At 35.4% G+C, this 19108-nt stretch overlaps 1 protein-coding gene across 2 annotated transcripts in view; it reads right to left on the bottom strand.

Annotated features, from left to right (window-relative positions):
- ATRNL1 (attractin like 1) overlaps nt 1-19108 on the bottom strand; it is a 524489-nt gene that overhangs the window by 439890 nt on the left and 65491 nt on the right. For both annotated transcript variants that reach the window (XM_055791879.1, XM_055791872.1), the window contains exons 6-8: nt 18608-18782; nt 17346-17433; nt 5025-5280 (exon numbers count right to left, since the gene is read on the bottom strand). In XM_055791879.1, the coding sequence (XP_055647854.1) occupies nt 5025-5280; nt 17346-17433; nt 18608-18782 (519 nt within the window). The remainder of the gene's footprint in view (nt 1-5024; nt 5281-17345; nt 17434-18607; nt 18783-19108) is intronic.

Here is a 19108-nt window from a genome sequence, read left to right as displayed (position 1 = left end):
GTCAAACAGAATCACCCACTTCATGTCCAGCCTTACCACAACCATTTCCAGGAGACTGATCAAGGAAGAGAGAAAACAAAAAACAAAACAAAAAAAAAAAAAAAACCAAAAAAAAAAAAACAAAGAAAAAAAAAAGAGCATCTACAAAAACATGTAAACAGAAAAAGAAATTACAGCTGAGATAGAAGCTAAAGACATTAATTGAATGTACTGAAGGTGGAGGTATGAATCCATTCCAAAATTCTGACAGACACAGCAAGTGAAACTGCAGGTCCAGCAGCAAGCATTTTAAACAAAGCTGGTTAGATTACCAAGAACAGCAGCCATAACGCTGACATTAAAGACCAGAGGGAGGACAGACAAGATCCTCAGTAATATGCAAAGGTATAGAACAAAGGGGCTTTTAAAAAAAAAAAAAAAAAAGCACAAATAAAAAATGTTGAAGTAATGGGAAACTGTTTCACTGGGCATTATAAATGTACCAAACCATTTACATCACATTTACCTAAAAAATGGATCAAAATTCAACAAAAACTTAAACAGATTGTGCAATGGGATGAGCAACATGAACTTCTATCAAAATGGAAGCTCATCAGTTCATGATGACTGAGGAGAACGGGTAGGAGCACTGCTTCATCAGAGAAAGTCTGTGAGCTATCAATGACATTCTCATGGATGTAGTACAAGTGTCATTTTACTACATATCAAGTGAGGTATTCCAGGTAAAGTAGGATTAAGGTTATTCAGCCAGGCACTAGTGAAATCTCACCTAGAATATGTCAAGGCTTTTCTAATCATCCATGTTCAAGAGATATGAACTCTGGGTGGAAAAGGTATAGAGATGAACTATTAGAATGAAAGCAGAATAGGTGAGGTTGCCCTAATTAGTCTTGCAAAAGAGAGGATTGGTATCTATGAATATAATTCAAAGAGAATTCCAGGAAAGGAGACAAGCTGCTTTCATTACACAATGTATCACCCAGAAAACAAGCAAACAGAAACAGGTCATTGCTAAAGGTAGGCTACGAATTAGAGGATACCTAGCCACTAAAATTATAACCAATTTTCCAATCCAATGACACTGAAGAAAACTCAAACTGTTTAAGATTAATCCTCATATATTTTTGAAAGGAATTACAAAATATGGTATTTACATTTTAAAAGCACTTAATTTGTCGACCAGGGTGATAAATTCCAGCCTTTTGCTCACAGAAGCAAAAGATGTAACAGCATTCCAGTATCAAAGAATGCAAAGCAAATGAAATAAGAAAGAAAACCTTTTCTTTTTTTTTTCCAATTTTTTTCTTTGCAAAAAACTGATTAGGATGGTCAAATCAAGAAAAATTGCAAATTTCAGCAATAATCACTTTATGATTCAAAGTAGAATATTTAAAATAGGATTTTGAGACAAAGTTGTTTCTAAGATGACGTTTAAAAAAAATTATAATATGCAATAATAAAGCCACTAAAAAAAAATCCAAGGAAAGATAGATGCATTGGCCTAATCTACTCTTACCATAACACAACCTTTAAAAGATTAGGCAAAAAGAACAAAATGTCGAAGCAGCACCTCAGTGTGCCACCTTCTTTTCATTGCAGTGACAAACCTGAAAATTTTTTAAGCAACCATGAAGCTTACAGTAATATGGCGGGGGGGGGGGAACACCATGAAATGCATGTTATATCACAGGGCCATTTCTTTTAATTTAAAGAAATTTAATTTAAATTTAATTTAAAGAAATTTAATTTTAAAAAAATAAATAAATAAATCGAAAGCAACCTATAACCTATTTCTGAAGTCACAAAAATATCAGTCTAAAAACCAAAGTGATATGATGCTAATCCAAACAAATCTTTATCATCTAAAAAAACAAAATAAAATCACAGAAGACTTATTCAGAAGTTTATAAAAGCTCCTTATATATTAAGAAACTCCAGTTAAACCACCATTATTATATTCACCTTGAGACTCACACTGAGATTCTTAGAAGGTTTATGAGGTATTGCTAACCTAAAGGGATATAAATTTCTCTGGGGAGTAACCCAGAAAACTTTATGGTTCAAGTTAGTAAAATAATTCACATTATTCCCATACCAGAATTTATTGGTTCCTCAAAAGTCGTAAGTCCAGGTATAGCAAGAAAGGACAACAGGAATCTCTTTTGTTCCTGCAACAACCACCATCCTTTTGGACTAGAAATGAGTTCCTATGCTTCTCCATGGCGAAAACCTGTCTGCAAATCATGTCAACTTTTTCCATAATTTATTGGACTTTCATAGAAATTTTTCTTTTCAATAATCAGACAACGTCTTAGACATTTTCAGACCATGCATACATTTGATTCACATTGTATTAATAAGAACTACCTATCTATGTGAAAAGCTAGGGGATGCACAAATAATTAAAACTTCTTCAGATGTTTCTTGACCCAGATCCCATGGAAATCAGGGTCAGAGTAACTAAAGAAGGCTTTAGCACCAGAATTGCATGTAACAGGTTCAAAGTTCACTAACAGGACTGAATCACTAGGGGCTTCAGTTCACTTAACCAAAGGGTAAGTTGCCTTTTTCTATGCTTCTTTCTTTCAGTAGGCATCTGGTAAATGCTTGAAAAATAGCCTTCATTAGGACTACAAGCCACGGCCAATAACATTTAGAAATACTAAAGCAGTACAATTTGAAATGTTAAGGTAATGTATATTTTGAAATCAAGCAGAGAGAGAGAAAATTGGACACTAATTTTTCTTTCCATAATGTCAGAAGCCCTTTTTTATAACAATTTTTCTTTCCGATTCAAGCAGGTTCACAGCAATACTTCTATCACTTCCTATGTCTTTTAAGTATGGATTCCGAGCTGCTAAAGTTCCCCAAAAACTAGTCATTCTTATTTTAAACCACCACCTGGAATTTTCTGGTTAAAAATGATCCTACAACTGCAAAACTGCAGATAAATGCCACAGCTGAAACAGAATTCAGGAAAATTTGCCACAAAATTCACTTAACTTAGAGGGAAGGGGAAGGAAGGAGATGCAACGAGGTAAAATGAAAGATGAGAATTATCCGTGGTAGAAATGGTTCCGTTACAGCATATAGACCATGCTCTGCAAAGTATTGCATGTGCCAATAAACCTGCATCGCAGCAGCAGACCGACTAAAATCAACGGGTTTCCACAGTAATACCCTATACTGTTCCAAGTCTATGTTTGATGCAAATGAAGGATAATTTCTCTAACAAACTAAATTTCTCATTAGTATGTGATAAAATTCTTGTCTTAGAAAAGACTCAACAATAAAAACTCAACAATAATTCATATCCATAATAACTGCCAGAGAAATAAGTGCTTTCTCCTACTCAAAGCTTATCACCATGGTATGAAAGGTTTGGGGTTTTCTCTTGGTTTGCTTGTTTTGTATAAGCTTAGTCTGTTTTATTAATCCTCCACAAACCTAGCTTTAAAATTAAAAAAATAAAATAGAAGTTATACATTTCAACCATAAGGCCAGCAATAAAATCTGCCAGACAGATAATTTTACACCACAAAGTGAATCATGTACCCCTCTTCATAATTACACTACCCACAATAACAGGTGAGAATAATATTGGTACTCCAGACTAAGTAAGCAGCCTGAACAGAAGCAAATAATTCAAAGTTCCAACAGACATTACAGTGAACCAGAATGCAGAAAACTAGAACAACACTTTTTCGTCTTCAAGAAAAAAATATTTCTCTGGTAGATTAAAAAAACCCAACTTTTTTTCAAAAAACTGGCCTTTAATTCTCAACAATTTTTAAAATATTATTTAGAAATATCATTCCAAGACCAGAGTTTATAGTAGTTTTATGCAGTTCAATCAAATTTTTCAGTGTGGATAATGCACATCATGATGCTACTCTTCCTGTTCCCATTCTCTTTTATCCTTTTTCAACACTGTTATAAAATTTCAACACTACCATCACAGATAATGTCAGGAAGCATAAGAACCCTCTGAGTTTTGAAGGGATTTCCCTAGCCCATAAATCTGCTTAAACAGTGCTTATATACAAACACAGACATGCAAAAAAGTTAAATGGAACAATTAAAAAAAAATGTATTACACCTTAATGTATAAATATTACTTTGAAATTTTGGATTATACACTCTTTGATTGCTTAAATAACTGAGGAACTAAGATCAAAATTATAGAAAACAAGAAATCAGGAAAAGATTATAATTTGAATTAATGGGCATATAAAAATTCCTAAAAATATACTAGAAGGTGTAGATTTTCATGTTTATTCTATTAAATTAATATCTTAGATGTACCATGTATAAGATCAAAAAGTTCCTCTTGGTTTACTTAATTTTAGTTTTTAAATTTAAATTTTAGAAAAAATCTAGCGTTTAAAATCAAATCACCCTTAGGAAAAGCTTGCAGTTCACAAAGGGAATCTCAGGCAGACATGGCAGGCTGTTTACAAAAATTAGCATTCATTTTCTCCTATTTCTTCTAGTAATACATATACATTTTAGAAAGAATCTTACATATAATGATGAACTAAGTTATTACATTTTGAAAATCAGAATGAAAGTATTACAGCAACATTAAAGAGCCTTCAAAATAACTAAATTATTGTAGTAAGCACTGTTCATTGTGTTCTGTTTTGCCCTTTCTATTTTTGCTTTGCTTATTCTTTTTTACTTTTGTCTCTTCTGTGATAAAAACAGTAAGTCTGTGATAAAAAAGCAAGTTTATTGACAATAACTGCTGCATGGACTTTCTGGTTTCAACTTTCATCCCCCTTAGAGTATCGCAGTCATGTACAAAATAGCACATGGCCAAAGCCATTATACTCCAAACGTGTATGAAGTGCTACTGCTTAACAAGAAATCTGATCTATTTGAATAATTTGAAGTAAAAAAAGATGAGGTTTTATTTGTTTTGAAAAATACATCTTTTCTTTCTGAAAACAGGAGTGATTTTCACTTTTTAAAAAAGGAATTTTTTATCACTACATGATAAAAATTACTTGAAAGCAACTTACTGATGTAGTATTCTTGCACAATGCTCGTGTAACCGTATATGGCAGAATATCCAAAAATTATAATCATAACCACATCTCTGCTGTCCAGCTCTACTATGTGTGCTGAATGACCTTCCACAGCGTACTGCTGGCCATGTACAAGTACTGCTGGAGTTCTGGTGCTCCACGTTTGGCTGTGAATGTTGAAAATCCACAGCTCATCAGTAACGTTGCCATTATTGGTTTCAATTTTGCCTCCATACATGTAAATGTCTTCCTGTAAAAATTGGAAGGGAGAGAAGAGAAAGCAAATAATGGATTACAGCAGGATAACATCTGAACTGCGTAATTCTATGCTGTGTAATATTTCATAACTGAAAATCTGATTTAAATCTTCACATTTAATCTTACATTACCAGCTCAGTATCAGACACTAATCCCAGACAATGACATTTAAACTAAACCAACAATGATAAGGAGACTGTTTCTCTGAAAAATAAACCCAGCTATGAAAATGACACCAAAATGAATCTCAACCAGATTACTTCAAGCAGAAAAACTTTAATTATATAGCTCTTCTAATTCATATTGCAGCATTCTATTAAAAAAAAAAAACCTACAACCACAAAAAAGCCCTGCACTAAACAGAAAGGATATTATATTGTTTTCTTAAGGAAAAAAATCACAGACCTAAAACGTGATTTTCCACACACTCTGTCGACAGGGATTTCATTCAGCATGTCACAAAAGCGCATATTCTAGCAAAGTAACTTAAGCCCCGAGAAAATTCACAGTCATCAGAGCCCAAAGTAAAGGGACAATGAGTGTATAGCATCCTCTTGGGCCCATCTGCCAAAGCCCAGTGCCATAGGGAGTACTTTGAATTGTTTTAAAGGGATGCAAAACAGATTTTCCAGTCTTCACGAACCACATACCTCAAACAGAAACATCATCTGTTTTGATAAGTAATGAATTATTTACTTCAATATTGAGTGAAAGTAAATCCTACTGAATTTCCGACTTCATCTGGAGTTGCAAACCAAGGCATACAAAGTCACAGAACAAATTGCAGTTTGTGGGCTTCACAGAGCGGCTCAAGGACAGTTTATCCTGGGTAGAACAAACTGCCTCTGGTTCCGAGGATGATACTCAGTCTTTGATAAGGACATACCAGAAACACATAACATCTGCATCCCATCTGCACCTTGTTTGTACAGCTGGCAGTTGTCTTCTGAATGTTGCAATATAACGTTCTAGGGTTTACCTTAAATATAATCTTACCTTGTTCAAAAAAACAAAACAAAACAAAAACCACCATGGGGAGAAGATGCAGGCTTAGCACATTTGGCAATTTTGCTTGGCATGGAATACAAAGCCTCAGAAAGAGAGACTAGAAGATAAGGAAACTACGTAATGTAGGAAGTTTAGATCACCAAGCAGAAATTTCAGACTTTTTGTACAAGAAGCTGATGGGATCTAAATAGAAATGTAAAATACATGCTACTATCATCATACATGTCAAGAAAGATTAACTCAAACTGGCCGGCATGTAAAATGCAGATGATTAGTAGAATGACAGTCTATTTAGCTCAGCGAAACAAAGGCTTGAGAGCGTTGGAATGCTGTCTATATACCTACAGTTGATGGTAAACAACAGAGTCCAGGGATACTTAAATATTTTCTTATTATTCAGAGAGATCAGTCAGTAAATGACTGACCAAACTCTCTGACCTGTGTTTAAGAGTACACCTGAAATTTTTAGAAGACTTTCAACTATTTTTTCATTTGAGGCAGGTAAACATTTCTTGATTTGAAATTTAAATCATTCCTATGCAGGGATACTTTGTGTTATCAGTTAGATCGGACTGCTGATGTTTGAACAAAAGAAAAACATTCATTGGTAGGATTTTGTAGCGGTATTAGATATATACATCTGAAGCCATTCATTTCCTATGAGATGAAGTAACATTTCAAAGAGCTTGGTGAAGACCCACAAAAGCTGTAAGGAGGCTGTGCACTGATCCAAGGGAATGGCTTGAACAAATACTCTTCTTAAAAATATCCTATATGACTCATACATTACACTGCCACAAAGATCTTAAAAGGCAAATCAGCATTGCTATAACATAGTAGACTAATTATTTCTTTATTTGTTCTTAAATGCTGATAAGAAACTACAGCAGAAAAAGAGCTAATTAGGGAGTTGCAGGCGATGTATAACTGTTTGAAAAAAAGATTTCTGACACTGAGGAAAGACACTACACAAAAAAAGGTCACCTAAAGAGCTGCGTGAACTTTGAAACGATTCCTCAGACAGCTGACAGTAAGAAAGTCCTCCTCACAGTTCTGCTTAAATGATTCAAAGTTCAGATAAAAGAACACTTCTGCAATCTTTATAAACGACACAGCAGATCCTGTACACAAGACTAGTCACAGAGAAAAAGACAAGAAGGTCATGACAACTGCTTTATCAATGCCAAAAGCAGATCTAACTAAGCTTCACCCAGGGCTATTTCTGAGATTAAGAAGCTCGTAGCGCTGCTGGAAAACACTTTAAAACTAACTATAGTTACTACACTGTATATTGAACTTGTAATTCAGAGTTCCTGCTCAGTAGGAAATTCCAGCAAAAATGAGAAACATCTTGCTGTAAACCAAGCAGGTAGGCAGCTCGCTCATTTGTGACATTCCCACCTACGGATCACATCATTTCTTCGCATGTGTTCAGGAGCAAGGCAACAAAACAGCCAGTATGGCTCCTGTTAGTTTCAATGGAACCAAAGCTTCCCAAGAGATGTTTCAATTTTCTCAAATCAGCTTTTTTCCTTGAGAAAACTATTTCAGTAGAAATTCTTGATGAACCATAACGAGAAGGAAAAATGACAAAAGTTATATGGGTCTCTGAATAGTTGGCTGTGCATATTGAGCAGAGAGGTTGACAGAAGGTGGCAGTAATCACAAGACCAAAGCCAGGATTTGAACAAAACAATTAAATCACTTTTCTCAAGAGAAAAAGAAAGCATTAGTTTGATCTGTTTCTCTTACAGAGTAATGATACACGCACCTGTTGCAACTAGGCAAAATAGTAACAAGAGAATAACTCAAATACAGGAGAAAAAGTAAATTCCACAATTTGGAAAGCCTGTTGGAGAAATTAAGACAATTTAAGGCAAAAAAATTCCCCTTAATTTCTTCACCTTATTGATATCATCATCAACTTTGGAGTACGTGTATCTTAAATAACTGAATAATTCAAATAAAACTAAATGCCTGGTGGGACAGCGTAAAAAGGAGGGAGCCAGACTTTACAGTGTTATCCAGGGAACAGAACCAGAGGGGATGGGCAAAAGTTGGATTACAAGAAATCCAACCCCAATGTAAGAAGAAAACTTTTATTTTTACAGTGAGGATGGTCAAAGACTGGAACAGATTGCTCAGAGACATGGAATTGAATATCCTTGGAGATATGCAAAACCCAACCGGATGACGTCTGGAGGAGCCTGCTGTAGTTGACCCTGCTTTGAGCAGAGAGGCTGGTCAAGATGACCTCCAGAGGTCCTTTCCAAACTCAACTATTCTTTGTGAGTCTGTGAAAACAGATTTTTAATACAGGCATACCTCTGGAGAGCCTATTCCTTATTTAATTTTCGATTACAAACAATAACAAAAAAAATCCATTGGATGATCATGAACAATATCCAGATTGTAAAATTAAAAATGCTTTTCTTTAAAAAAATAAAACTTTTTTTTTAAGAAAAAAAGAAAAAAACCAACCAACCAAAAAAAAAAAAACCCCAAAACCAGAAACTTTGGAAAGTTACTTACTTTGCATGACTGAATAGATGACAGAAGAAAATAAGAAAACTTGAGAGTTCTGGTGAACAAATGTCAATCAGCTTAGCAGTCTGAACTTTATAATTTGAGCACAAAATTCTTTTAGAAGCCCGAAAGAGAATAAAATCATTCAATGTGCATTTATCCTTAGTTACAATAACAAAGAAAGTCAGGATCTACATGAAAGCACTAATTCCTGTAATTTAATAAAGGCTCCAAATCCAAAAATAAATCCTCCTTCAAGTGAGTAATCATAACTTTGTGATTTGTGCTTTCAAAGTTTCATAAAAACAGACAAACCAACCCACAGAATTTCCACAAAATAGTAAGTGAATACTTATTTTAATACAGGTAAAAGATAATAAATTGTGAAACTGACTGGTAATCCAGTACACTTTACTTCAGCTGTCTCATGTTCCTGACTTCCAAGGCTGTGTACTTGGTAATTCCTGAAAAATCATGCCCCAACAGTATCACCTAGCTTTTGCATAATTTTAACAAGACTTCAAATCCCTTCACAGAAGAGCATTTTACAGTGAGAAAAAAAAACCTGAAACAGACCCAGGAAGTTGCTCAAGAAGATCACCAAAAGAGCAGGTAAGAGCCCCCACTCATCTGAAAAGTCCCAATCAAAAGACTACACAGCAGACCAGAGTAACTTCTTCACCCTGAATCCTGAACAGAGGGCCAAAATCATTAGTTCCCTTGACAGGCTCTCTTCCCTACACCATATCTCAGTGTTAATATTGATTCTGTATTTCATACGAATGCAGTAAGACAAGATTTTTCCAAAACAAATGTTTTTATTCTTTAGATTTTGCAATTTTTCCTTTTTTCTAAAAGAACAATACTCATCAACTGCTCTGACTGTACTTGGGAATGCTACATTTATGCAAATCCTGCCTGCGTTCCAAAAGACTTTCCTGGTAGTTACACACACACACAAAAAAAAAAAAAAAAAGTGTAAAGAAAATGCAATAAGGGGGTGATTTATAATCCATTTCTAATTAATTTGAAGTAAATTAATCATGTTAAAATAATGTCCTGGTTTCAACTGGGATGGACTTAATTATCTTCTTAGGAGCTAGTGCAGTGCTGTGGTTGCGCTTTGATGTGAGACTTTTCAGTTCCTCGGGCCTTACTAGCAAGACGGCTGGAGGGGCACCAGGAACAGGGAGGGGGCGCAGCCAGGCCAGCCGACCTGGCCTAGCCAGAGGCAATCCATACCATGGGGATCATGCCTGGCATATACACCCGGGGGCTGGCCAGGGCAGGCGGATCATTGCTCAGGGGCTGGCTGGGCATCAGTCGGCAGGCGGTGAGCAGCTGCACCGTGCACCGCGTGCTCCTTTCTTCCTTTTCCTCTGGATTTTATTCTTCCCCTTCCCTTTGTCATTGTAACTGTTATTGTTATCATTGTTCTTATTGTTCTTTCATTTTTATTCTATTTCATTATTAAATAATAATGAATAATAACGTAATGAATAAATAACAATTATCAAATTGTTCTTCTCTCAACCCTCAAGTTTTACACTCCTTTGCAGCTCTCCTCCCCGTCCCACTGGGTGAGAGGGACTGAGCAAGCGGCTGCGTGGTGCTTAAAGACCAGCTGGGGTTAAACGACAACAAATAACCACATAACTTTCATTTTCTATTTCTTAACTGTATCATGGCTACACAGAGACGTTTATCACTCAGAAAGGAGGATTTTGCCTTAGTTCTTATATAAATCTAGACTGTTACCGAAAATTTGGCCAAAGAAATGCCATTCACAAACCACATTAAGAACAGTCATTCTCCATTTTCTTGACACAAGACTATCAATCTGTTTTCCTCCCATAAACTGTACCCATTCATTAGTATAAAAATTAACTTGATATAAACTAACAGGACTCAAACTTTGAACAGAATTTTGTTCTCTATAGTTACTTGAAATTTCTAAAAGTTTAGCCAAATCTGTACATCATTAAGAAATTTCTGGATTATTTTTTTTCAAGCAAAATGTAAGACTCAAAGTAATCTGGCAATACCTTACCCATCACAAGCTTGTTTTCTGCATTCAATACATCCACCTGGTTTAGAATGGTCAAATCCCTCATCTGCATTTCCCCCCAGCTCATTACCTTCTTTAATACGGTAACAACATCAAAAATGTTCTTGTATGTGTTATACCAAAAGGACAAAAAGAAAAAAAAAAAAAGAATAATCAACATCTTTACTTGATCCAATAATCCTCCCATTAGATCAGGACTGACAGACTGGAAAGCAGTCTTCACCTAACTCTTCCTCCTGCAGCCTGCTTTATTATCCTTATTGAGGAGCTATATTATCATTGAATAAGTACCTGAATGAGAACCTGCTAAGTTATATGAGGAGTATATTACAACCTAAGCCTCCCAGCAGGACCAAATTTTGAGTTTAAAACAGTACATACTGCAGCAATTTGTATGTCAGGATTTTAACCTAATCAAGAGTGCTGTCACTTTATTTCTTCATCCAGTTTTCCACACTGTTGCTGGCTATGAAAGTATTAATCCATGGAAGGTTTCAATTAAGTCAGTTATTATATATCTTAAAAGCCATTTTTTTTTCCCCTGGACTACAGAGGCATTCAAAACATAGGACAGGAAAATAAGATAGTGAGCGTGGTTTTAGCCAAAAAAAAAAAAAAAAAAAAAAAAAAAAAAAAAAAAAAAAAAGGAAATTACTTGTTTGCATGAACGTTCTTAGATTTAACAGAAAACTAGGCTGAAGAAAACCATGCAAATAAAACTGCATGGACAGAGCTTTAAAAGTGCTGAAGGTGTAAGCTGGAGTTTTAGCAGAGATGTCACTCTGATCTTGTGTAACTTTAATATTTGGACTCAACATATTGAAAGGAAGGAATAAGTAACGGAGACTAGACGGAAAAGTATTAACATCTGCTTTGATATCTGCTAGACATAAAAGCTGATCATGCTTAGACTTCAACTTTCAAACCAGTTGGAATATAATGTTATAACAATGAATGAAAAATATCACACTTTTTACATAAAGGAACCAATCTCTTCATCAGTAAGGTCCACTCAATTGCAAAGGAACTCTAAAGATACTTTAATCTAAACTATGTGCATAAAGTGTATGACAGCTCATCTTACCTACTTCTCTTATACTTCTGAGGTCTGCAAGTCATATTTATAAGGCAAGTTGTGCATAATACATAATTGAAAGTCACAAATAAAAAAACTATGCAAATTGGTGGTACAACCTGCTAATTATTAATAGAACAGTTAGAAAATACTTTTGCATTCCTAGTGCTGTTCCAAATTACACTAAAATAGCCAACAAAAATAGGCATTAGAAGCACAACAATAAACCAATTGCTGAAAGATTGTCTCACTTGTACTAAAGCAGAAAAAGTTTTTTACTCTTTTGCTTTGTTCACGCTAGGTTTTGATTAGACTAATAAAAAATACCAGAAGAGATACACAGACTCAACATCAATACCAATTAAATTGGAAAAGGAATCAAAACAATTGCCCTTTTCTAATAAAGCTTTAAATTTAAAGTAACTTTCATGAAACTCAAATGAGTCAAATTAAATTTGACTACATATAAAATGGTCCATATACTGGAACACATCTTTATGATTACTCCTACATCAGACTGCCTGTTTGCCTTGTTCCTATTGCCACTCTCAAAGGAAACAAATCTCAGTGCCCAGTCATTCTTCCATTGTCTGGGGACCACTAGCAGCAGTTTAATAACAAGGTCAAACTCTGCGATACAAGCACAAGCTCAGCACCGAGTAAACTCCCAGCAGTGACCATATGCACACCTTGTATGCAGCTCCCTTTCTACTTTATTCCAGGGATCAGTATTTTTCAAGTTACCATCTAACTCCCTGTCTAGTCACTGTTTAGCAAAGCTGTATGTACTTACTTTAAAAACCTCACAAGCCATTTCCTCCAGTCTCTTTATAATCCTATTTCTTAGAGGAATTATTTCAAAATATGTTGACATTTTGCAGTATCACGATGCCAGGCACCATACACAGTCTCTGAGATACAGAAGGACCAATTGCTAGCAGAGATAGGTAGCACCTTTCCAATAACCAGTCTGAAGAGGCACTGGAGGTAGTACTATCTAATGGTTTAGTTGGTCTAAAAGGAAGAACAATTTTATACACTCTCCCCTATAAATGCATAAAAAGTCTTAGTCACTTGTTATAACTATACATCAGTGGGAGTCTTCTGATCTTTTTTCCTTCAGAATAAAGTAAAGTACAGTACTTCAATTTTAACTAAAGAAGCTTTCAGAGGGAAATGGGCACAGTAACTTACTGCATTCTCCACAGAGTCAACTATATAGCTTCAATTTACCTTGCACCACAATCAGGCAATCCTAGCTCTGTGCTCTCACTCCAGTCTAGCACTAGGCTTTGAAATCTCAGGAGCTCAAGCCAAAAACTTAATCTAATTTCTTCTCTGTGGATATTTTTTTCTCTCAACTATAAAGGAAACTACACAATGACTAGTACGCTGCTCAAAACACAGCTCAAAGCTGCCATCTCTAGGTATTATGTTCTACTACATTTCTCACTAAATTATTTTTCTGTTTTTTCAAGAGACTGAACATCTGAAAGGCAAAAATATCAAAAGTTTACCCAAACAAGTTAATTTAAGAACATATTGCAAAAGGACATACTTTTTCCTCTTGAAAATTCTTCAACTTACATCATCAGCTTCTTTGGGCCTATGTAAATATTGATATTTGACATAATAAGAAAAAATATGACAAGTAACATATTAGTTAATTATTTGATGAGTGGTGCTTTACTCATTATTAGTGAATTCTATTTACTAATCAACTTGTGCCTCTGACAGCAGCAACAGCTTCCTCACTACACACTCTCTTGTAGTTTTCATTAATATTAACAACAGTTGCATTTCCTCTCTGAGATCCAAAAAGATCTCTGAATTAACATAGGTCTATTATATTTAATACTTCCTGGTAAAACTATCTCTGAAGGGGTTATCCTTCAGTCTGAAAAATCTCAGGAAAATATTAGCACTGTCAAATAAAAAGGTTAAATGATATTTTAAGCCTTTATGCTGAACTGCTAAATGATACATTACTTGAGTGTTTCCTAACTAAAGGGTCCACACACTCTACAAGAACTGTAATAACCAAAGATACCAGTCAGAAAGATTTGACCTTTCAAAGAACAGATAATGCATTAGTAATGACTCAGGGAACTGAGAAGAAGAAAAGCAATTTTTGAGTTGATGTTGGAGTATGCACAGAATCTAGTTCATATTGCTACTGAAAAACACCTCTACAATATTAACCGTGCCATGCACAGATTCAACATCTCTGGAAGAGCAACAGAAGCTAGGAAAAAAAAATAAAAGAAAACAAACATCATAAAAAATCCACCCACACCTACAATTCTGGTTAACTTCAAAAGGAGCACCATATAATAGGAAGCCTGATCATAAAGAAACTAAAAGGTACAACTAAAAGGATAAAATCTTTAATGACAGTATGAATACATTTTAAGGACATCTGCTCAGATCACATGAATGCTTCCTATTTAAAAAAAAAAAATCTCCATTACAAATAACAAAATAAATAAAGCTTAACTTAACAGGAGGATAATAGAGACTGTTAGAAGAAAAAGTAGACTTCAAAATAAAGGTTCAAAAACCCCAGCAGATTAACCCACAGCACATACAAAAGGCAAGCCATGAAACAATTTAATGAACTGTCTGCAAAATTTCATATATAAAGTACTAATACATCATTTTTCAAATGTGCCAGAAATACATCCAACTAGATACTTTGTGGTGCAAGCAGACAGTCTGAAGGAGTGTTCTGAGTAAAGCCATAGCGATAAAATGAAGTTAACTTTCTCATGCGAGTTCTTTGTGGCAGACTTTACTGGTATTTCCATAGCAGAAATTAATAACAGATGGTTATAATAAATAAATATTTTTTTTAAAAAAACACCAACCAAAAACTGACAAAACAGTCAGCAACAAGTCACCAGGATCAGTTCTGAAGGAATGTAAGAACAAAACGGCTGACCCCTGTCTGTAGTGTGCAAATCCCTCCTTCAAAATTTGTGTAGTACAAAAAGTCTGAGAAGCAACAGGCAGAAAAGACAGAAATAAGTGAACACATGGTTAAGACAGACAAAAAGTGTAACAACTTTTGAAAAGGGAAGTTATATCTTGCAAATCATCGAATTTTACTGAATGAATCAAAGGTTGACTCAGTTACCTGGAATTTCCAAAAGATCCTTGATAACTTTCCTCATGCCTTAAATAAATTAAGATGCTTTGGGACAAGCAAGACAGATAACACAAGAGTAGATAATTAAATAAAGAAATGTTTTTTGGGGAAAAAAAAGGTCAGTTCTTAAATTAATAGAGGTCATCAGTGGTGTTCCACAGAGACCTACTGTTGGGATTTGTTCAACATACTGAAAAAACTGTCTGGCACAGGGATGAATGGAAAAATGACAGTGTTTTTTGACAACACCGTGCTACTCAAAATAGCTGAGATAACGGTCAAAAGCAAAGAATTGTAGAAGATTCTCATAGTACTGAATGTGCAATACAAGGATGAATAAAAGGGTAAATAACTGTTCCATACATAATCATGAAGTGATACATACACATAAAAATCAATTTTAGGTCTGTACATACAGTGGTGGGTTTTGAATTGACTAGAATGAGATCTTGAGGTTATAACTGATAGTTCTGTGAAAATACCAGGTCAAAGCCAACAGCAGTTTTTCAAAAAGCCAAAATGCCATTAGGAATTAGTAGGAAAAAATTAGACTGTTAATTCTATGACATCGATCTCTGAGGCACCAATACCCTAAAGACTGTGGTTCCCCCTGTCTCAGAAGGGCCATAACAGAACTAGAAGAAGTAGAGGCAATGGCACAATGTTATCAAAGATATGAAATAGCTTCCTTCTAGAGAATTATTAAAAATGCAAGGAATGTTCAGCATGAAAAAGAAAAGATAGAAAGAGGATTTGACGGACTTAAAGAAAATCATCAGTGGTACAGAGAAAATAAATGGAAAAGAAGAAGTAGGAATCATCAAAATTAAAACAACTAGTACCAGTTTCCCAACAGCTATATTTCTTAAAAAAATACACTTTAATTCTCTAGGCACAGGATGGTATCAGTGTTAACATAAACATATGGTCAAAAAATTTGGAAAAAATAAAAAACATGGATTCATAATCTTTCCACAAAAACACTATTCTGTATTAGGAAATCTCAGCTGCAGACTAGGACAGTATTCTGAGGAAGTTTCTGTATGTTCTTGTCATTTTTTGTTATATTCTTCCCTAAGCATTCACTGTTACCGTTATTCAAGACACGTTACCAGGCTAGACGAACACTCTGGTCTGACTTGATACAATCTCTTTTGTTCTTCACCACTGGAGAAGTCTTGTGCAAACAACTGAAAACTTGTGATACAAATTTCATATTTCTTTGTCACGGGTAACAAGTTTGCCAGTGTCTGTACAAGGCTAAATTATGCACTGCAATCACTTTTGGTCCTTTATATTTTGGAGACGAGGCTTACACTAACCCAAAAGTAACAAAAGTCTGCTTTTTTATGAAGATTATTTCTTTTTTTTTCTTTCTTTTGTGTGTGTGTGTGAAATAAGCTTTTGAAAGTGCTTTCAATAAAGCAGCATGCAGACTATGTAATACCAGTAGAAGCAAAACTGCCAGTAGTTCATATTTACTTGAACTTACAGTAAACCTACAGATATTATAGAAAAATAGTTTTTATTTTAATACTACTCTGGTTCCATAGTAAGTAATAACACGTAAATAAAAATTTATTTCTTACTGTCATAAACTTTAGGGCATTAACAGTCCTTAATAACCCTGACTAGCCTGTGCCAGAGCTCAGGCATGGACCCTTTAGTTCCCGACTGCCTGTGATCTGCCTCCTGGATGGACCTGGACCTGTGCTGTAAGTACCTTGTCTTCTGGATGGACCCTTCAGGCATACATTGTAGCCTTCTCTCCAGCCCTGTCTCTGGCCCTGTTTTCTTGTGCTCCGAATTAGATTCCCTGAACAGTCCCTGGACCTGGGTCATCACTTTGCACGCCTGGGGCTGTCAAAAGACCCTGCTACCCAGCACCTGTGGTCCTGTGGATGGTGCCTGGTCAGCGAGGGCACTGCCCAAGCTGAAGTCACCCTTGGCTCCCAGCTCCCCTGCCCTCAGCACAATTCCAATTATATTAGCCCCCTTTTATTGGTGGGGTTTGCTCTGAGGGTTTCTGGTCAGCTAGTAAGTGACTCCTGCACAATCTTTTTTCCAAAAATTGTGCAATACATCTAAGTACTGAAAGACAATACTAATACAAAATGTTTAGGAACTAGAAATTAAATTCTCTTCAAAAACTATGTTCATGATGAATCATTTTAGGATCACTAACAGCACGCACAAATAAATTAATTAAATAGGATGCTTAAGAGTCCAAACCTGATATAAAGCGAGAGTGTGTCCGTATCTCTGGAGTGGCCCTTTGGATACAGGTACTACATTCCATATACTGCTTTCCAAATTGTAGCTAGAAGAGAAATAGAAAAGTAAACATTTCCTACCTGCAGCGAAATAGAGGGTTTTGTATGTTCAAACTAACTACGGTGGCAGACTCTATCAGTCACTGTTTATCTGATGTGGTAATTTGTTAGCAGCAGTAACAAGATCACTTTTAACTGCTACGGCAGTGTACTAACTTGTGAAAGTGTGCTGAATGTTCATCAAGCAAACCAGGAACAGCTCTTCCACGGACGGATCAACAATCTCAGAAAACGGGACTGTAGTAAACATCAGCAGACTTTTAAATTATGAAACTAGGTTTCTAAGCTCACTATTATTAGACACATTAAAAACCCCACTCCACTAAACTGCTCACTTCACAATCTTTTGCACTACTCTGAAGACATTGTTGAGCACCCTGCTCAGACATATGGTTGATTTCCATCAAATTTTCATTAACAATAAGTCCATTAATGCATTAACACACAACAAGATGGAAGAGAGGTAAAAAAATAAACAACAAATCCCCCAAAGATGACAGGATTTCTTTTGCATGTGGAAGAAAACAAGTAGACCAAAATAGGAGAAATAAACATACTAACAAACATAACCTAACACCTTCATTTGCCACATTTAGGGCCTCTATGAATATACAAGTGACCATCCAAATCAGCTAGGTAATATTTTCAGCTGCTTCCTTTTTATTTTCAATAGGTGGTCAAATACATACATGTACACACTGTCATAAATACAAAGAAGTGAAATACGGATGACCTGCCTAACCCTACTGGCATGGCACCAACAGGCTAACTGCGTGCATTAATAGAAGTCTCCTATAACTATAAATTAACCTAATCACGCAGATAGCATTCTAGATGCACTGTCTGAAAATACGAGCACGTGGATTTCTTCCACTGTTTTGTTTTATCACCACAATTATTTTTATGTTTTGCAGCAAAGTATAGCAAGAAAACTCGCTATATGAAGAAATTACATATTAGTTGCACACAGTTTGACGTTACCCATATTTTCACTTTTTTTTAATCGTGAGAAAATTACAAGCAGAAAATAAGACCACTAATAAAGAATCTAAAAACATATAAACCTTTCCCTTAAATTGCAAGGTAGAGGCTACCTCCCTGGTAAGATCCGTTTCCCTAAGCCACATCAGAAAGGATATGAAAAAGGAGAAAATCACTTACTTCAACACCATTTGGAACGAACTGTAGTTAAAAGTGTATCCGCCGATCACCCACATAAATTTCCCATGGAGGACTGCCTTGTGGGAAGCCCGGCCCACAGAAGGGCTAAAGGGCTTTACGTTTGGTAGAATCCAGTAAGACTCGGTAGAAGGGACGTTCAGAGAACAATCTGGACCTGTTTTGTAAACAAATGTGCAATTGTTAAAGCCAATAAAGAAGAAAGAGGGGAGGCTTAATTACAGATGTCAGGATTGCTCATTCTGATAAAATACAGTATAGTACTTTTATGTTTAACAGATGCCCAGTGAAAAAAAATTGACAACAAAGGATGTCATTCAAATTGCGGAGTTAGATGAGCTCAAATAATAATGATCCATTTCAGCATTCTTCTCAGAAAACATACTATATGAGTCATAAATTGAAAGAAAGGTGTAATGCATCATATTTGTAGACACTGTATAGGTCTAAAATGTGTAGCACAATATACACTTCATGTTACCT

This window comes from Falco peregrinus, chromosome 1, assembly GCF_023634155.1.
Source record: "Falco peregrinus isolate bFalPer1 chromosome 1, bFalPer1.pri, whole genome shotgun sequence".
Taxonomy (NCBI): domain Eukaryota; kingdom Metazoa; phylum Chordata; class Aves; order Falconiformes; family Falconidae; genus Falco; species Falco peregrinus.
This window is presented reverse-complemented; position numbering and strand designations above follow the sequence as displayed.